The 21575-nt window shown below is 40.9% G+C and overlaps 1 protein-coding gene across 1 annotated transcript; it reads left to right on the top strand.

The window, feature by feature from the left end:
* Positions 1 to 665: 665 nt before the first annotated feature.
* On the top strand, positions 666 to 20344 carry LOC311230349 (putative oxidoreductase YjmC). The gene is made up of 10 exons (XM_084316608.1): positions 666 to 796; positions 3553 to 3701; positions 4148 to 4336; positions 7138 to 7199; positions 8804 to 8857; positions 10283 to 10517; positions 12535 to 12653; positions 15201 to 15296; positions 18564 to 18674; positions 20101 to 20344. The coding sequence occupies exons 1-10, from the start codon at positions 783 to 785 to the stop codon at positions 20164 to 20166; spliced, it is 1095 nt and encodes a 364-aa protein (XP_084172734.1). The 5' UTR covers positions 666 to 782; the 3' UTR covers positions 20167 to 20344.
* Positions 20345 to 21575: the final 1231 nt, after the last annotated feature.

The following is a 21575-nucleotide window of genomic DNA, read 5'->3' as shown; positions in this document are numbered from 1 at the left end:
GTATGTATGAATCTACTGATAACTTTTTTGTCACTTTGACACAGTTAATTATTGGAACGGGATAAGTCAGCATGTTGCTATGATGCCCCTTTATGTCATGGGATGAACTCCAACAGTCCTTACAGCTTGAGATTATCCCCTCTGTTGTTGCAGAGTTTAAAACCTTGATCTCCAACCTTTGTCCATCAAGTTGTACGTGTTTTAATTGATTTGCTATCCTTGCTTTTTGCCTCGCCTTGTTGTCTTATTGTTATGATGGTATATGCTGTGTGATTCTATACGCTTTCATGCTTATTTCTATAGGTACACTTGGATTCTAAATGAGGCAAACCTCAGTTGCCCTTCAAGTTTAAATAAAGGTTGGAAATGAAACGAAAACGACTAAATCGTTATTACACCATTTATTTTAACAATGTAGTTTGAATTACTTGCTCCAAGTAGCTTTAGTTAAACAAACCATGTCTCTCTTGAGGGTAGTTTTGCTGTGGTGTGAAGTAAATTGGTAGCTTGGGAACCTCTACGTTGCAGAGTTACCCCAACACTGTGCATAATGTACAGTATAGATCAACATGGAAGCAGCGTTTGCCTAAAGCCCGAGGCCTCGTCAACTCGTCATTCCGGATTTGCCTTGGCGTGCGCAGGGTTTCAACACGCCCTCCAGGAGCTGACTGGATGCCTGATCACCAACCTGGAGTATAAATAGTCTGAGGTGTGAGTGGTAGGAATCACCTGGAGAACAGACTGAGAATCAGACTGTCAGCGTCGAGGAGCCAAGCAGCACGATGAGCATGAGCAGGTGAGAGAGACCACACCACTGCAGCCCCGCCTACTAACAGACGGCTGTTGGCACATCACTCACAGCCAGAGAGAGACCACACAGGGGCACATAGCTATTTTATGTACATTTCTAGACTGAGTTTGTTATGTAGGCACTTCAAACAAAGTTTGTAATTGAATCAGTTCATTAGTCCATTACACTCATTGAGGATTTAGTTGAGTTTTCTAGACACTCTCGGCTCTTTCAGTTTAGTTGAGTTTTCTAGACACTCTCTGCTCTTTCAGTCATAGTAGCTTGTTGTCATGCGTGTCAATGCAACCGTGATAACAACTCATCAGCCACGCTCGTAATTGAATGCTAATCCCCTGTTATTTGATCAGCCTGCCGTCAGCTACTGCTTGCCGACCAGGATGTTTGGAGCAGTGGGTATTCTAGGAGTTTGGAACAGAGAATGGATAGTCTAGGTGTTAGGGTGTCTAGGTGTTAAGGTGTCTAGGTGTTAGGGTGTCTAGGTGTTAAGGTGTCTAGGTGTTAGGGTGTCTAGGTGTTAAGGTGTCTAGGTGTTAAGGTGTCTAGGTGTTAAGGTGTCTAGGTGTTAAGGTGTCTAGGTGTTAAGGTGTCTAGGTGTTAGGGTGTCTAGGTGTTAAGGTGTCTAGGTGTTAGGGTGTCTAGGTGTTAAGGTGTCTAGGTGTTAAGGTGTCTAGGTGTTAGGGTGTCTAGGTGTTAAGGTGTCTAGGTGTTAAGGTGTCTAGGTGTTAAGGTGTCTAGTTGTTAAGGTGTCTAGGTGTTAAGGTGTCTAGGTGTTAAGGTGTCTAGGTGTTAAGGTATCTAGGTGTTAAGGTGTCTAGTTGTTAAGGTGTCTAGGTGTTAAGGTGTCTAGGTGTTAAGGTGTCTAGGTGTTAGGGTGTCTAGTTGTTAAGGTGTCTAGGTGTTAAGGTGTCTAGGTGTTAAGGTGTCTAGTTGTTAAGGTGTCTAGGTGTTAAGGTGTCTAGTTGTTAAGGTGTCTAGGTGTTAAGGTGTCTAGTTGTTAAGGTGTCTAGGTGTTAAGGTGTCTAGTTGTTAAGGTGTCTAGGTGTTAAGGTGTCTAGTTGTTAAGGTGTCTAGGTGTTAAGGTGTCTAGTTGTTAAGGTGTCTAGGTGTTAAGGTGTCTAGGTGTTAAGGTGTCTAGTTGTTAAGGTGTCTAGGTGTTAAGGTGTCTAGGTGTTAAGGTGTCTAGGTGTTAAGGTGTCTAGGTGTTACGGTGTCTAGGTGTTAAGGTGTCTAGGTGTTAAGGTGTCTAGTTGTTAAGGTGTCTAGGTGTTAAGGTGTCTAGGTGTTAAGGTGTCTAGGTGTTAAGGTGTCTAGGTGTTAAGGTGTCTAGTTGTTAAGGTGTCTAGGTGTTAAGGTGTCTAGGTGTTAGGGTGTCTAGGTGTCTAGGTGTCTAGGTGTTAAGGTGTCTAGGTGTTAAGGTGTCTAGGTGTTAAGGTGTCTAGGTGTTAAGGTGTCTAGGTGTTAAGGTGTCTAGGTGTTAGGGTGTCTAGGTGTTAAGGTGTCTAGGTGTTAAGGTGTCTAGGTGTCTAGGTGTTAAGGTGTCTAGGTGTTAAGGTGTCTAGGTGTTAAGGTGTCTAGGTGTTAAGGTGTCTAGGTGTCTAGGTGTCTAGGTGTTAGGGTGTCTAGGTGTTAAGGTGTCTAGGTGTTAATGTGTCTAGGTGTCTAGGTGTTAAGGTGTCTAGGTGTCTAGGTGTTAAGGTGTCTAGGTGTTAAGGTGTCTAGGTGTTAGGGTGTCTAGGTGTTAAGGTGTCTAGGTGTTAAGGTGTCTAGTTGTTAAGGTGTCTAGGTGTTAAGGTGTCTAGTTGTTAAGGTGTCTAGGTGTTAAGGTGTCTAGGTGTTAGGGTGTCTAGGTGTTAAGGTGTCTAGGTGTTAAGGTGTCTAGTTGTTAAGGTGTCTAGGTGTTAAGGTGTCTAGTTGTTAAGGTGTCTAGGTGTTAAGGTGTCTAGGTGTTAAGGTGTCTAGGTGTTAGTGTTAGGGTGTCTAGGTGTTAAAGTTAGGGGTATAAATTGTCTAAAATTATCACTGGTTGACAGTTATAAGTGGGGATATAACTGAACGCTGGTATTTGACAGTTATAAGTGTGGATATGAATGCAAATCACAGTCTCTGGAGGGCTTTTGACAATGTTAAACTTCCTGTTTGGTAACTTAAGTCACCATGTCAGTTGGGATCTGATCTGATTGAGGTTGAACTTGAACCTGGACCGACTGGAAGGCCGCGGCAGATTCGCCACAAACCAATACAACATGTTTCACTTCATTCCTCAACACAAGCTCAACCTACAGTACCATGAAGCGTGTGGCCATCGATAGCCCAGAGACGTGAGCGAGCTGATAGGCTGAAGCATGAGGACAACACGCTTCCTGAAGGAGGGGGGGGTGTAACGACCATGGATGCCTAGACTGGCTAGCCCCTGGCTAATGGGTCGGACCCTTAGTTTAGCTGACTGGTTAGCGCTGTCGCCTGTGGCCTTTAATCAGTGGCTACAACGTGGTCCAGTTTGCAGCAAGGATTTTCTTTAAATGAAAAGGTATGTAATACAGGAAGCAGAACAGACCTACAGGCTGGGTGACAGTTGCAGCAGGTGTGAGTAAACAGAGTACACAGAATGATTAATACCAGATAACCCCCCCCCCCCCCCCCCCCCCCCAAATTGATCTGTTTGTATTTTGAAGGGGAGCCTTGGGTGACTATCTGGTTTGGTAACGGTTCCATGGTGGTGGTTTTCTTCTTCTCTGGTGCAGGTGTCTGATCGCGCAGGAGGAGGTGGAGGCCTTCATCGAGAGGTGCATGACGGCGGTCGGCACCAAACCTCACCACGCCCGCTGCCTGGCCCAGGTCCTGGTGGAGGGAGACCGCAGGGGGCACTACAGCCATGGACTCAACAGGATGGGTAAGAGACCTATAGGGCTGAGCCCGAACATTCGAACGTTCGGACCTTCGTTTGTTACGTTGGCATTCGAATTCTTTTTTTTTATTATAGGCCTATCGTTTTTTTTTTGTCTATTCATTCCGTTTAAACCAATGGGATTTTTCTTCACAGCTGCAGATAAAGATTAGGCTACACTAATATTATAGTATTAAAACTGATGAGTTATATTCATTAAAGAAAGTTGATTTAATCAAAAGAAAAGACTCATTTAATCAGATTAATCACTTTATTCAAATTGGGGATTTAGTTTGAGGATATTTATACAAATAAAAAATAAAAATAAACGTTTTGAAATGTTTTATATATTGGTTGTTTTAATGTTCCCGTCATGTGACATCAAGCTTGTTTTAATGTTCCCGTCATGTGACATCAAGCTTGTTTTAATGTTCCTGTCATGTGACATTCAGACATGTACGTGAAGGACATCAGGACAGGCATCTGTGCCAAGGAGGGCGAGCCGATCATCGAGAAGGAGACGGTTGCCACGGCGCTGGTGGACGGCCAGAACCTCCTGGGACCCGTGGTGGGCAACTTCTGCATGGACCTGGCCATCAGGAAGGCCAAGGATGTGGGCATCGGCTGGGTGGTGGCGCACGGTGAGTGCCCTGCTGCAGGAACACGAGGTGACGATGGACTCTCCACGGAGAAGAGGCCCGTTAGCAAGTAAACATAGTAAATATTACCCAGGAGTGTAAAGAGTACCCAGAAAGTATACTTCAGTGATAGAATAGTTATAGAATAGAAATACTTTTATTATCCCGTGGGAAATTTGACACTGCAAATCGCTCAACATTTAAACATTTAAACATTTAGACAGAACAGGTCACGAATAAGAATAATAAAACAAATCAAATCAAGTTGCCTAAGATAAGAGTAGAGTAAAATAGAATAAAAATGGAATAAAATATGCAGTAAATAAATACAGTAAAAATATACTGGAGTCTACAGTAGGTGTAATATTGCACAGTGCTGTTTCAAACTAAGTCCAGGAAGATGGTAACTGTCACTCTGTGCTCAGTGATGCAGTGAGGCACAGTGATGCATTGTATAGTCTGATGGCTGTTGGAATGAAGGACTTTCTGATATGGGTACCGTCTCAAAATCGTACTCAAGTAAAAGTCAGAGTATCTGTCTAAAACACACTTGAGTAAAAGTAAAAAAGTTTCTACTTTTAAATGTACTTAAGTAAAACCAAAAACTTTTTTTTATTGCAAAGGATAGACCTGGGCCCTCATTCATCAACGTGTCTTACGCACAGATATGTGCTTAACCTGTGCGTACGATCATTTCTAAGCAAAGAGTGGGATTCATCAATTTCAACTTGAACTTGACTTAGTGCTTATATTTACGCACAGCTCGGAGCACACTTAGCTGACGCCCAGTGGTAGAATATATTATTACAACAAGGAAATGAGCTTCTGTGCATTAGTTTCAACACTGGCATGTTCTGTATGAACCGTAATTCATTATAGTTCATTGTAAAATAGCAACAGTAGTGTAATTATGGTCAAAACCCTATAAATAGCATTTGGAATAATAGATCTTTCTCTCAGAATGAATGCAGCATGGTTTATATAGCGTTATCGGAATTAACTCCGCGTAGCTCAACTCGTTATTATTTTGCGCACAGACCGCAGAAACACGGGAACGTTTTGATTATATTTAAAAAGCTTTACGTTAAACGAAACAAGTGGAATTTCGAAGCTGTAAGCAGAATACAAGTCATATGAACACCCACGATATAGTGTTCTTCCCCCTTTTTACTGTATAAGAAAGAATAAAAAACGCATTGCAATGACACCAGGGTGTATGTGTATTACAAAACCCTTGCAATAATGTGTCTTAAATGAATGAAAAGCATACATGCTCTGGACACAGAGCATATCGTGTGGGTGATATGACTTGTATTATGCTTACAGAATTCCACGTATTTAGTTTTACAATGTCAAAGCCTTTTAATGTAAATCAAAACGTTCCCGTATTTCTGCAATCTATGTGCAAAATAATAACGAGTTGAGTTCTAACAAAGAACATATTACATGCTGGTATGCTGATAGAGTAAACTATTATATGAATATGATATGATATAAGGTATACACTGGTCCGTCGCATACACTGGTATGCGCAAGTTACTGTTGCATAATGTAGGCTATGGCTGCTATTATATGTAATTCATATAGGCTACCTAATAGTATATGATTTTTAGAGGCATCTATTTTGTTGTCGGTAATACCGACAACAAAATAGATGCCTCTAAAAATCATATAGCCAATCGAACACAACTAATAAAGGCATTCATATTACAGCACGGTTATAATGACACACAACCAACGCCAAACAGTGGTCAACGAACGGTCTTTATTAGTATTTTGAGCTGTCCAGGCAGAATTGCAGCAATGGTCTTAGGGAGCCGTTGATATCTGACATCACCGTTTACAAGTCCGCCTTTTATTTATCCCATAACACGCGTTGTGTCTTCTTGGTTCGACAGCAGTGAACAATCTCCGTGAAGTTTCTCAGAGTTCCGCTCGGGTCAGTCCATTATTTCACATCCCATGGGGGGTGTTTCCTCACTTTCATGACCATATATGGATAATCATGCACGAGCATTGACGGTAGAACAAAGTGGTATTCATCAACACGGAGGAGCATAGGACCTGTGTACGCACGGTTGATGAATCCCGATTTTTCTGTGCGTGCACTGATTCTACATTCTGTGCTTACGTGTGGAAATAGAACATATTCTACGTCCACGTTGATGAATGAGGGCCCAGGGGTCTCAAACTCATTCCATCGTGGGCCAAGTTTTCATTTTAACTACACATTGCACCAGGTGAGCCAATTAGTGAAATCATCAGCTGGTGTTTAGGCAAGGTTTAGGAAGAAGACAGGTTTAGGAAGAAGACAGGTTTAGGAAGAAGACAGGTTTAGGAAACACTGCCATGGAAAAATACACATACAAATAATTGCTCACAACTGCTCACAAGAGCAGAACGTTCCCCGTTAACTTCAGCAGTAGCTGTATTTACTCAAAACTGCACAAGGACCAATCAGCATGGGTATGGGCGGGTTCATTTTCCATTGATGGGGATTTGATTGGCGGTTCATAATAACAGGATTAAAAACGTTAATAACGTTTGGCCAGAGAAACAAATATACTAATTAAAATGGTTGGACCTGCAAGATTTGTACTTTGTACTTTGTAGGTCTGCATTTAAAATGTATGTTTTTTTTTAATTGAGTAAAAGTTAAAGTATACAAACCTCATAATACTAGAGTAAATATGTACAAATCCCCAAAAGCAGTACTTAAGTATTGTAACAAAGAACAATTACTCATATTCGGATTCAGGTTTTTACACAGTTTTCTCTGAGCTCTATGGATTTATCTGTTTTAGGTTCCAACCACTTTGGCATCGCTGGATACTACGCCATGCAGGCACTGAAGGAGAACATGATTGTGAGTACAGTACACATGTATCTGTTCAATGATCACAGACACAGATACAGTAACTCAAGCGTGTTTATAAGTATATCTTTTAATGTTTTAAATGATCTTTCAAACTGAAATCGGATATAGTTTCTTTCATACATCTTGTAGCGATGCTAATACTAACACTTTAAATGCATTATGTTTACTGCAATGAGATCCAACCAACTCTAATGAGATCCGACCAATTCACTGGTCTCATTTCAGCCATGTAAAGTTCTCCCTCCGTTGGTGACTTGAGTGTATTACACAAGATTGCAATGGTGGCTGCTGTCATAGTTATCATTTCAGTTATAATCTGGGTTATTATACGGTTACCTCCACCGTCACCACCAGGAAGGTAAACACACTCCCCACAGTCGGCGTCAAAAGGGGTTATGTGATTAAAGTGCGTAATTTTTTTTTAAACGTTAAGGTTTTCAAATGAATCTTTAAAATCAATGTGTTAATATAAAAACTAGAGGTGGGCATAGATTAATTTTTTTTATCTAGATTAATCTATCTGCAATCCTGGATTTAATCTAGATTAATCTAGATTAAAATGGTAAAAAAAAAAAAAAAAAAAAAAACCTGCCGAAGGCATTAAAAATATGTGTGTTCTACCCAAATAATGACCAGAAGTAAGTCCTTACTTTTTCTTTCCTCCTTATGTTTCTCAGGCCAGGTGGCCCATTACACCATGAGCCCATCTCCCGTTTCCAAAATGCATTACAGACTGTTTGAAAAAGCTGTTTTGCTATGATAATTGGTAATGAAATATCAAAATAATGTTCAATAAGATGTACTTGTGTTTAATAAGTTGTTTTATTCAGAAGTTAACACAAATAAATAATATTACCAGTACAGTACAGTATCTAGCACACTCTCAGGAGCAAAACAGAAAGAATAATTTCAAACTTGAACTATGTGACATGGCTTGAATCAACTGCTCCAGTGGAGTTGCTCAGTGGCCAATGGTGTCAACTGTGGTTGTACTGGGCAGCTCCCAGGTGTGAATGGAACTGTGTGAATGTGAAGCAGGGCGTTCCTGAAAAAGAGCATCTGTGCTCAGCGAACCTACCCTGGGTAAATAAAGGTAAAACATTTTTTTTTTTTTTTTTTTTTTAGATTAATACGTTAATTATATTATCGCGCGATATTAGTATAGCGTTAACGCAGCACGTTAACGCCGTTAACGGCCCAGCTCTAATAAAAACCCTTATAACCGAAAGTGATATATTCTTTTTGAAACTATATTCTCTCTAAAACAACTGACCTGCTAGTGTATTGAACCTCTCTCTAAAACAACTGACCTGCTAGTGTATTGAACCTCTCTCTAAAACAACTGACCTGCTAGTGTATTGAACCTCTCTCTAAAACAACTGACCTGCTAGTGTATTGAACCTCTCTCTAAAACAACTGACCTGCTAGTGTATTGAACCTCTCTCTAAAACGACTGACCTGCTAGTGTATTGAACCTCTCTCTAAAACAACTGACCTGCTAGTGTATTGAACCTCTCTCTAAAACAACTGACCGTTCCTCTCTGTCTGCCATCACTGATTGTCTCCACCTCCTAACCCACTGACGTCCACAGGGTATGTCCTACTGCAATACGTCCCCGCTGGTGGTTCCCACACGTGGGAAAGAGGTGAGAGACATCTTCCTTTTTGTCATCCGTCTACTTTGACTTGTACCACATGACCCGGACAGGGATGTTGTCAAAATGCTTTTACTTGTAAAAACCCACTCCTAAAACCTTCTGTAGTGTGGTAGTGAAAGGGTTAACCTTCTGTAGTGTGGGTGTGAAAGGGTTAACCTTATGTAGTTTGGTAGTGAAAGGGTTAACATTCTGTAGTGTGGTTGTGAAAGGGTTAACCGTCTCTGTAGTGTGGTAGTGAAAGGGCTAACCTTCTGTAGTGTGGTAGTGAAAGGTTAACCATCTGTAGTGTGGTAGTGAAGGGGTTAACCTTCTGTAGTGTGGTTGTGAAAGAGTTAACCTTCTGTAGTGTGGTTGTGAAAAGATTAACCTTCTGTAGTGTGGTTGTGAAAGGGTTAACCTTCTGTAGTGTGGCAGTGAAAGGGTTAACCTTATGTAGTGTGGTTGTGAAAGAGTTAACCTTCTGTAGTGTGGTTGTGAAAAGGTTAACCTTCTGTAGTGTGGTAGTGAAAGGTTAAGCTTCTGTAGTGTGGTTGTGAAAGAGTTAACCTTCTGTAGTGTGGTTGTGAAAAGGTTAACCTTCTGTAGTGTGGTAGTGAAAGGTTAAGCTTCTGTAGTGTGGTTGTGAAAGGGTTAACATTCTGTAGTGTGGTAGTGAAGGGGTTAACCTTCTGTAGTTTGGTAGTGAAAGGTTAACCGTCTCTGTAGTGTGGTAGTGAAAGGGTTAACCGTCTCTGTAGTGTGGTAGTGAAAGGGCTAACCTTCTGTAGTGTGGTAGTGAAAGGTTAACCATCTGTAGTGTGGTAGTGAAGGGGTTAACCTTCTCTAGTGTGGTTGTGAAAGGGTTAACCTTCTGTAGTGTGGCAGTGAAAGGGTTAACCTTCTGTAGTGTGGTAGTGAAAGGTTAACCATCTCTGTAGTGTGGTAGTGAAAGTGCCAACCTTCTGTAGTGTGGTTGTGAAAGGGTTAACCTTATGTAGTGTGGTTGTGAAAGGGTTAACCCTTTGTTGTGTGGCAGTGAAAGGGTTAACATTCTGTATTGTCACAGTGAAAAGGTTAACATTCTGTATTGTCACAGTGAAAGGGTTAATCCTTTGTTGTGTGGTAGTGAAAGGGTTAACTGTATGTAGTGTGGTAGTGAAAGGGTTAACCGACTGTAGTGTGGCAGTGAAGGGTTAACCCACCGACTGAACCCTCCGTTTGAACCCGCTCTCCTCTAGTGCACCCTGGGCACCAACCCCCTGTGTGTTTGAACCCGCTCTCCTCTAGTGCACCCTGGGCACCAACCCCCTGTGTGTTTGAACCCGCTCTCCTCTAGTGCACCCTGGGCACCAACCCCCTGTGTGTTTGAACCCGCTCTCCTCTAGTGCACCCTGGGCACCAACCCCCTGTGTGTTTGAACCCGCTCTCCTCTAGTGCACCCTGGGCACCAACCCCATGTGTGTGGCGGCGCCTGCCGGCCCCGGAGACAGCTTCGTCCTGGACATGGCCACGTCCGGCGTGGCGCTGGGGAAGGTGGAGCTCCACGAGAGGCGTGGGGAAAACATCCCTCTGGGCTGGGGCTGCGACGCCCGCGGCAAGCCGACCTCCGACCCCGAGAAGGTCATCCAGGGAGGAGGCCTGCTGCCCCTCGGTGGCAGTGAAGCTACAGGTCAAAACATAACCTGTCCTGTCACGTCTAGATGCAAACATAACCTGTCTAAAACATAACCTGTCCTGTCACGTCTAGATGCAAACATAACCTGTCTAAAACATAACCTGTCTAAAACATAACCTGTCCTGCCACGTCTAGATGCAAACCTAACCTGTCTAAAACATAACCTGTCTAAAACATAACCTGTCCTGTCACGTCTAGATGCAAACATAACCTGTCTAAAACATAACCTGTCCTGTCACGTCTAGATGCAAACATAACCTGTCTAAAACATAACCTGTCACGTCTAGATGCAAACATAACCTGTCTAAAACATAACCTGTCCTGTCACGTCTAGATGCAAACATAACCTGTCTAAAACATAACCTGTCCTGTCACGTCTAGATGCAAACATAACCTGTCTAAAACATAACCTGTCACGTCTAGAAGCAAACATAACCTGTCTAAAACATAACCTGTCACGTCTAGAAGCAAACATAACCTGTCTAAAACATAACCTGTCACGTCTAGATGCAAACATAACCTGTCTAAAACATAACCTGTCCTGTCACGTCTAGAAGCAAACATAACCTGTCTAAAACATAACCTGTCCTGTCACGTCTAGATGCAAACATAACCTGTCTAAAACATAACCTGTCCTGTCACGTCTAGATGCAAACCTAACCTGTCTAAAACATAACCTGTCCTGTCACGTCTAGAAGCAAACCTAACCTGTCTAAAACATAACCTGTCCTGTCACGTCTAGAAGCAAACATAACCTGTCTAAAACATAACCTGTCACGTCTAGATGCAAACATAACCTGTCTAAAACATAACCTGTCTAAAACATAACCTGTCCTGTCACGTCTAGATGCAAACCTAACCTGTCTAAAACATAACCTGTCCTGTCACGTCTAGATGCAAACATAACCTGTCTAAAACATAACCTGTCCTGTCACGTCTAGATGCAAACCTAACCTGTCTAAAACATAACCTGTCCTGTCACGTCTAGATGCAAACATAACCTGTCTAAAACATAACCTGTCTAAAACATAACCTGTCCTGTCACGTCTAGAAGCAAACATAACCTGTCTAAAACATAACCTGTCTAAAACATAACCTGTCCTGTCACGTCTAGATGCAAACATAACCTGTCTAAAACATAACCTGTCCTGTCACGTCTAGATGCAAACATAACCTGTCTAAAACATAACCTGTCCTGTCACGTCTAGAAGCAAACCTAACCTGTCTAAAACATAACCTGTCACGTCTAGATGCAAACATAACCTGTCTAAAACATAACCTGTCTAAAACATAACCTGTCCTGTCACGTCTAGATGCAAACCTAACCTGTCTAAAACATAACCTGTCCTGTCACGTCTAGATGCAAACATAACCTGTCTAAAACATAACCTGTCCTGTCACGTCTAGATGCAAACATAACCTGTCTAAAACATAACCTGTCCTGTCACGTCTATAAGCAAACATAACCTGTCTAAAACATAACCTGTCCTGTCACGTCTAGAAGCAAACATAACCTGTCTAAAACATAACCTGTCCTGTCACGTCTAGAAGCAAACATAACCTGTCTAAAACATAACCTGTCCTGTCACGTCTAGATGCAAACATAACCTGTCTAAAACATAACCTGTCCTGTCACGTCTAGATGCAAACATAACCTGTCTAAAACATAACCTGTCCTGTCTAGAAGCAAACATAACCTGTCTAAAACATAACCTGTCCTGTCTAGATGCAAACATAACCTGTCTAAAACATAACCTGTCCTGTCACGTCTAGAAGCAAACATAACCTGTCTAAAACATAACCTGTCCTGTCTAGATGCAAACATAACCTGTCTAAAACATAACCTGTCCTGTCACGTCTAGATCCAGAACATGCTAAGCGTGTCTGTGTTCCAGAGAAATCTAACTATGTAATTAATTGGAGTGGTTTTGAATCAACCACCTCACTTTATATATAAGGCATCTCTCTCTAAGCCATGTATTTCTGAACTCTCTCTCTCTCTGGTTCTCAGGTGGTTACAAAGGCTACGGTCTGGGCATGATGGTGGAGGTGTTCTGTGGCATCCTGTCGGGGGCGCAGTACAGCAGTCACATCCGCACCTGGAAGCTGACTGACCGCGTGGCCGACCTGGTACGTCTTTAACCCATTCTCTGCCACGCTTATATCCATCGCTGTTTGATCTCTGCCAGTACTGTAAGTCTATGGAGATGTTCACCTTCTTTGCAGGGCTATAACTTTTTAAATTGTATTGCTAAATTGACATTACTATGGCACATTCAACATCAATTATCTATCGTTCAGGATGTAGGAACGTTTAACTTTTTCATTCACACATTCATACGAAAATACCGTCTAGAGTATAAATATGTTTTTATCGTTTTCTGCAGTATTTCCCAGAACGTGAGATATAGGCACAAATGCATTATATTAGATCATCAAATGCAGTTTGATACCGATTGACGCTATATTAAAAATGTCAACTGTACATGGTCCTAAGGGTTATGACTGATCATGCGCGGGTGAACGGAGGGGGGGGGGGTCGTTTATAATTACGTGACCGACGTTAAATGATTTATGTAGTATGGGTGATATATTGATCAGAGCAGTTTGTATCGAAAATGATAAACAAAAACGCTGAAACTCAGTTATGTGGTGGGGATCTAGGCGATCCATTTCCGGTTTGTATATTACTAATACACGCCCCAAATCATGTAGATTATTGAGTTATGGCAAAGATCCATATCCACGGTGTGTGTATTGAGTCCCGCAACGATAAAGGAGTGGCCGGACGGAATTAGGGGACGGACCGAGCTGCAACGGGCATTTCCGGTTTGGCAACTCGCCGATCAGCCACCAGGTGGCAGTATTGAAGCGTTGCAGAGTTGTGCTGAGTCCCGCAGCATCTGACAAGGCTCCGTGAGTGAAATATGAATACCATGGCAAAAATATGAAATTATAATCAGAATCACGTCGTACGCCGTTATTGGCAGAATTCGCATGAAGTTGAAACCCGTTGTACAGCGTTTTTGGCGGGGAAAGGGTTAAAGCCATGGTTCCGATTATTAACAGCATATTTCAGGGGTTTTCCTTTTTACATAAAGTAGTATTTCATTGTGAAATGTAGAGGGCACTACAAATAAAATGTATTATTATTATTATTATTATTATTATTATTATTATTATTATTATTATTATTATTATTATTATTATTATTATTATTATTATTATTATTATTATTATTATTATTATTATTATTATTATTATTATTATTATTATTATTATTATTATTATTATTATTATTATTATTATTATTATTATTATTATTATTATTATTATTATTATTATTATTATTATTATTATTATTATTATTATTATTATTATTATTATTATTATTATTATTATTATTATTATTATTATTATTATTATTATTATTATTATTATTATTATTATTATTATTATTATTATTATTATTATTATTATTATTATTAACACAATGGCGCCCGACCACGGACGAAGTTTTTTTATTTTTATCTCTAATGTAGTTTTCGACTCACCTGAAGCGATAGCTATTGTCTGTTGCATGGAATACGTTTTGGATCGCGGATTTCACTATGAAATAAGGGGATTTATCATCAGCCAATGGACATATCGATCTACCAGATGGCGATCGATAACGGGGAAATGCTCGGGGGATCCAACCGGCTCATGGTAAGATCTTTTTCACGTAAATTACATGCTGATCAGAGCTTGCTATGATACTCAACCAGCCGACCAGCGTATGTGGCTACTTAGACGAACACGGTTATTGGTAATCAATAATCAGAAACAACGTCCCGTCCCCCCCCCCCTTTCATGCATACATGCTTGAGGATCATACCGATCATATGCAGTTCGAGTTTTAACTGTAGCTTTTGTATAACGGAAATGCCATTGGATATAACGTTAGTAGCTATTAGCCCTTTATCTCGCCTTCCAGGAAATATACTAGACCAAATGCCGTATAACGCTTATATTCACGGCGCTATAAAATGAGAACGTATTGATGAAAAAATTATTTCTTTAATCCATTTTGAAGGGACGGTTTATGGTCTCAATTGACAATGAGAATGGACAGATAGCAATACTATAAAGTATAGATTTAGCTCTACAAACAGCCCCAAGTCTGTTTACATATGCTGGTCGTCTAGAGTGGGGCCCGTCTAATCCCTGTGGCCGTCAATGTGTTAATAAAGACTTGCCAATAGTGTAATGTATTATTATTATTATTATTATTATTATTATTATTATTATTATTATTTTTATTATTATTATTATTATTATTATTATTATTATTATTATTATTATTATTATTATTATTATTATTATTATTATTATTATTATAGCTGACTCACCGAGACCTGTGCTCTGAGGTCTGGCTGTGTCGAGCCAGGCAGCGTCAGACACAGGATCCAGTAAGAAACATGTTTTAATCCACAGGTTCAGAGTTTTGTAATGAGCGTAGCTCTGAAGCAAAGTCATACTACTAATACTGATATTTCTATTAGAGTTCTGGAACGCGAGCGTAGCCAGAAGTAGTAACTCACTGCCTGTGCACATCTAGAAGAGTTCCCAGTCCATTTCTCTTTCACAACGGTGTCTATTCCTGGACTCACAGCTACATGTCTTGTCCCGACACAGGGTCAGTGTTTTGTGGCAATCGACCCTGAGAAGTTTGCTTCTGGATTCAATGACAGGATGTCAGACCTGCTGTCCATCCATCGAGATCAGGAGCCTGTGAGTAGAAACCTCCCTCCTCGGTCTTTGTTTATAGCACTGAGCAACATGGTCAGGAAACATGAATAAAGTACTAAGGTATAATGATGTACGTTATATCCATAGGTCATTAATTTACATATTGTATCTGCAAAAGTCCAAAACAAACAAGGTTATGGTTCTATCCGCAGCAGGAGAACCTAAACATTTTCTAAAAACTTAAAAAGTAAAAAGAAATTAAATGTAACATGTAATATATGTATTTATTTGTAATATGTATACATGTTACATTTCCGATACAATACATAAACATATTACTTTTTTTGTATTTTATTTTTTTATTATTTTTTAAACAAACATAAACAAACATGACAACACACGATAAGATATACAAGCATTAGTTGCAGGGGCGTAACTTGCGGGGGGGTCCCCGGAAAATGTCCCCCGCATGATTTCAGAATGCAGTATTTGTCCCCCCCATGTTTTCCAAACCGCTGCAACTGCGCAGCCTAGCGGCCAGCACTGACTCGCTACTACACAGTGCCGGCACTGCAGATTTACCCTACTCTTGGAATTCGTTGCCAGTTCCTCAAAGTCATACATAGGGGCGCTGTCTCGTGTTATTAAAGCAGCGTGTAGCATGAACCAGTTGGAATTGGAAATCCGTTGGTAAAGAAATAGCGGCCTGGAATCATTTTTGGGACGCTCTCGTCTCAATTCGCAGTAAAGGAATATATATCTGCGGTTTCCCTGGCGGATGGCGAACAAGATAGTCTATGACATCATACTTAACTTAAACTTGAACACGGAGGCAGTTACAAGAACTATCATAATCCGAGCCCCGGGAGGGTGGTCGAACTCGAATACCTTTTGCGATGTATGCAGGGAACGAATTGAGCTGCCTGTCGCCCATTCTAACGCAGGAGTCCTGGACCCCCGACAGGTAAGGTAAGCGATTTTAGATGTATCACTTTAAGTGTGCGGCTGTTGTCCGAATACTAGTGAATATTGAAAAATAAAGGCATGACATTTAGAGACGTCCCCGTCGTAGCGTTCTGGTGCGGGGATATGGTTCTCTGTGCGGGAGCGCAACAGCAACAGGTGGGGTAGGCTGGGCAGAGATGTATGCATCAAAACGATTACATTGTTTGTCTCGCATACATTCGATTTATAATGCGAGCACCTGCATTACAATCAAATGACTGATCTGTTATGTGTTATGGACCAGAGTCTCGAGAGGCACTTTATAATAGAAAAAAGACAGTGCAAACATGTATATGTCGCTTACAGTTTATTATGCCTATGCAGCTCGTTTATTTTGACAGAGTTAAAAAAATTTCACTAGTTCAAGTTTCAAGTTTCAAGTTTCTTTAATAGTTGTCATACAGAAGTACAGAATACTTTCATACAAAATGCTTCTTACTGTTACGCTCCAGAGACTGTGCTAGACAAGATAGTATCAAATAACATAGTATAGCATGTAATTTAGAAGTAGAAAATGAGGTCACAGTGTTCAGTATAGACATAGACTAGTATCTATAGACTATAGACTAGTATCATTATATTAAATTAGCGGACGTGCAGCTGGACAAGCCCTGGCTCCACGATGACCTTTTCTTACAAGAGGCGCCACCGCCTGGGAAAATGCGTATTGCACACCTGGTATTAGACGAAAAAAAATTGGGAAGGGGGGGCGCCCCTAATATGTCCCCCCCACCGCTGGGACCAAAGTTCCGCCACTGATTAGTTGACAGTGCACATCCAATGAAATCACATTTTAGTTAATTGTCTTATATAGGATATACCCTTAATACCTGTTATCTAAAAACCTACACACATATGCTCTAGCTCGTACCCCCCCCTCCCGGACCCCCCATTGGATAATCCATCCATTTTCCCTCGCTCCTAACCAGACATTACCATTATATGCTAGCTTTTATTTTCTCCACCACTTCTAACCACAATGTCATTTTGGATTCATTGAGACCCAAAATTCTTGCTGTAGATATTTCTTGATAGATCACATCGAGATATGTAATAATCCAGACCTTTCGGCACATTTTTTCCGGTTGGAACCATCGTGATGCTATCAGCTTTTTAGCCACTGTGATACCCGATAAAACCAATCTCTTTAGCTGTGGATGTACTGCACACTCAAAAACATCATTCAGCAGTAATACAGAGGGGTGTACAGGTATATTCCAAGTTAAGAGATTTGATAATTGCTGGGTCACCTCTTTCCAGAATATCTTAACTGGTGGGCAGTCCCAGTACATGTGCATAAATGTCCCCTCGTCCCCATTTGTACATAAGGAGCATTTGGAGTCTTGTATAAGACCCATTTTTTTTCAGTCTTATAGGAGTCAAGTATGTCCTGTGAATATAGTTAAGATTGATTTGTTGATGGTCCGGGTTCCTTGATGTGAGTCGAACATTTGCCCAGGCTTCTTGCCAATCAAAATCACTTTCCAGGTCTGGTATATCCCTCCTCCAGACGGAGTCTAGGTGGAGGGTTTCATACGAGGCCGTTAGTAATTGATGGTAAAAATCTGAAACAAAACATCTCGATGTCTCTCTTTCATAGAAGAATTTGTGGTATCTGTGGTGTTCAATTGGTTTCTTTAATGGAACACCTTGAGTCTTCAAACATAACAATAACTGTAAGTAAAAAAGATGTGTGGACTTGGTGAGATTACATTTTTTGCGTATTTCTTCATAACTACAAAAACCCTGTTTGTTAAAAACATCCCCTAATGAGTGTATGCCTTGCTTTTCCCATATATAATATAGGGAATCTTATAGGTCGTTTTCCAATCAAGAGTGCATTGTTATTGAATAAGGGAGTATGATTGTGCCATTTATGTGGATTATGTGGATTTTTTGTACTATAGTCAAATGTATATTATATAATGTATTACACTAAATTATGTTATGTCAAATTAATGGAGGAAAACATGTAAATGTAAGGGGGTAGGGATCAATAAGCTTAGCTTCCTTCTACTCCTTTTTTGAACATGTCAACTAACTACATTGCTCTTGACTCTTTGTTTATAATTTATTTTTCATTCTGATTATTCTGTTTGACAAAGCTTGATATTATGATTTATTTAGAGGAATGTAAAGAATACATGTTCAAAAATAAACTTTTCATTCAATATTTAAAAGTGAGATGTCTGCGCTGAGCCACGTTAGCAGGAAGGTCCATGAGGATACTGTGTGAACATCGAGGCGTCACTGTTGTGAAGTAAGTGGATTCATTTGAACGTGCCGCTTCTCTTTGTGCTCCAGGCGGAGTCCGACCAGCTGGTGCTGACCGCCGGAGACCCGGAGAGGATCCACGTGGCCAAGTGTCAGGCCCAGGGGGGGATCTCCTACCACATCAATGTCGTCAACTTCATGGTACGTTTCTCTTCCTCCACGAGGAGTTTGTGTTTCTAACGCTCATTTGTTTGTTTGTCTGTCTTTAACCCTTTCACTGCCACACTACAGAAGGTTAACCCTGTCACTGCCACACTACATAAGGTTAACCCTTTCACTACCACACCACAGAAGGTTAACCTTTTCACTACCACACCACAGAAGGTTAACCTTTCACTACCACACTACATAAGGTTAACCCTTTCACTACCACACTACAGAAGGTTAACCTTTCACTACCACAACACAGAAGGTTAACCCTGTCACTACCACACCACAGAAGGTTAACCTTTTCACTACCACACCACATAAGGTTAACCTTTTCACTACCACACTACATAAGGTTAACCCTTTCACTACCACACTACAGAAGGTTAACCTTTCACTACCACAACACAGAAGGTTAACCCTTTCACTACCACAGTACAGAAGGTTAACCTTTTCACTACCACACTACAGAAGGTTAACCTTTTCACTGCCACACTACAGAAGGTTAACCCTGTCACTACCACACCACAGAGGGTTAACCTTGTCACTACCACACCACAGAGGGTTAACCTTGTCACTACCACCTACAGAAGGTTAACCCTTTCACTACCACACTACAGACGGTTAACCTTTCACTACCACACTACAGAAGGTTAACCCTTTCACTACCACACTACAGAAGGTTAACCTTTCACTACCACACTACAGAAGGTTAACCTCACACTACAGAAGGTTAACCTTTCACTACCACACTACAGACGGTTAACCTTTCACTACCACACCACAGAAGGTTAACCTTTTCACTACCACACCACAGCAGGTTAACCTTTCACTACCACACTACATAAGGTTAACCCTTTCACTACCACACTACAGAAGGTTAACCTTTCACTACCACAACACAGAAGGTTAACCCTGTCACTACCACACCACAGAAGGTTAACCTTTTCACTACCACACCACATAAGGTTAACCTTTTCACTACCACACTACATAAGGTTAACCCTTTCACTACCACACTACAGAAGGTTAACCTTTCACTACCACAACACAGAAGGTTAACCCTTTCACTACCACAGTACAGAAGGTTAACCTTTTCACTACCACACTACAGAAGGTTAACCTTTTCACTGCCACACTACAGAAGGTTAACCCTGTCACTACCACACCACAGAGGGTTAACCTTGTCACTACCACCTACAGAAGGTTAACCCTTTCACTACCACACTACAGACGGTTAACCTTTCACTACCACACTACAGAAGGTTAACCCTTTCACTACCACACTACAGAAGGTTAACCCTTTCACTACCACACTACAGACGGGTTAACCTACTACCACACTACAGACGGTTAACCTTATGGTCAATAAACATACACATCAGTTGAGCTCAGTGTGTTTCTGTCTTTTCTCTTTTAGAACGAGTCAGCCCAAAACGACGGCGTCACCCTGCTGTTGCCATGTGACAAGCTCGTCTCTGAGTGACTCAACCAATCAGTGGCCTCTACCCGAGCACCACAGCGAGGGACATTCGATCGGGTTCCTCCTCTGCTGCACGTGTGCAGTAAAGACCTACACCTGTCGCTCGTCAGGTCCGGAGACCGCCTCCGTCCTCGCTGTCAGAAACTAAATAAAAATAAATATCAAATGTTTAAAAGCTAAATGTTGTTCATGTGTCAACTTTGTGTTATTCACTAATGAAGGAGATACTAAAAGATACTATAAGATACTATAAGATACTATAAGATACTATAAGATACTAAAAGATACTATAAGATACTATAAGATACTATAAGATACTAAAAGATACTATAAGATGCCAACATGATGTGGCGTGGCTCAGTTTAGCTACTAGAGCGAAGACACTGGTATCTTCTGAAACTAGACGACCTGAGGAATCCATTGGTGTCGAGCATCATGCTAGCAGGTCACTTATGCCTCTTTTCCATTGCATAGTACCTACTCGACTCTACTCTACTCTACTCTACTCGCTTTTGGTACCTGGTACTTCGTTAGTTTTCCACTGCAGGTAGTACCCGCCGTCAGTGTAGCTGGTCGTCATAACGAGGGCGACGTGATGTCAACTTCAACGCGACACGCACACGTATTGAAGCTAGCTATGAAGATACCTTCACAGTGTATTCTGTGTCATTTATTGATGAAAAAAAAACAACAGCAACACAATTGTAATGAAGATACCTTCACAGTGTATTCTGCGTCATTCATTGATGAAACAAAACAAACATCAACACCAAGAACAAAGTTTAGTCTCACAAAAAGATCGCTTTCGTTAGCTTACGTGTAGTTAGCTAATAAGGCACTGGTATCATAGAATAGAATAGAAATACTTTAATCATCCCGATTTGTAGTGTCAAATTTCCCTCGGGATGATTAAAGTATTTCTATTCTATGATACCAGTGCCTTATTAGCTAACTACACGTAAGCTAACAAATGTAGCAATCTTTTGTGGAGCTCTGTGGAGGGGGTCAGTTTAGCCCAGGGGTCAGCAATTCCCCCGTCCCACAAAATAAAATGCTCAGGGAGCCGCACAACCTATTTACCCTTAAAATTAAGATAACACAGTGTATAACGTTTTATATATCCCCAAGCATACCCCACATTTAGCATAAAATGCCTGACAATTGCATACCCAAAGTAATTTGCGATGTATTTTATACTTTATACTTAGAGCACACAGTTTGTTGCATTAATGGGATTATAAAGCAACAAAAAGAAAAAATTTGTCTTTTTATTCCTGTTTTTACCTGTAATAACAAAGAAAAACCTCAAACTCTTATGAAGAGGAGAAAAAATACTGGCTGTGTAGACCTATTTTTAAATAAAACACAGAAGAGGAGACAAAACACTAGCATCTGTAGACCAGTGGAGGCTG

Source organism: Notolepis coatsorum (assembly GCF_963971535.1).
Source record: "Notolepis coatsorum genome assembly, chromosome: 6".
NCBI lineage: Eukaryota > Metazoa > Chordata > Actinopteri > Aulopiformes > Paralepididae > Notolepis > Notolepis coatsorum.
The sequence above is the reverse complement of the archived record's forward strand: the minus strand, read 5'-3'. Positions and strand labels throughout refer to the sequence as shown.

Excerpts from the sequence above, each read along its gene's own strand:
- LOC311230349 (XM_084316608.1), top strand. Across the intron at positions 4,337-7,137 it reads CGGCTGGGTGGTGGCGCACG|GTTCCAACCACTTTGGCATC; the intron begins GTGAGTGCCCTG and ends TATCTGTTTTAG. Across the intron at positions 7,200-8,803 it reads CACTGAAGGAGAACATGATT|GGTATGTCCTACTGCAATAC; the intron begins GTGAGTACAGTA and ends TGACGTCCACAG.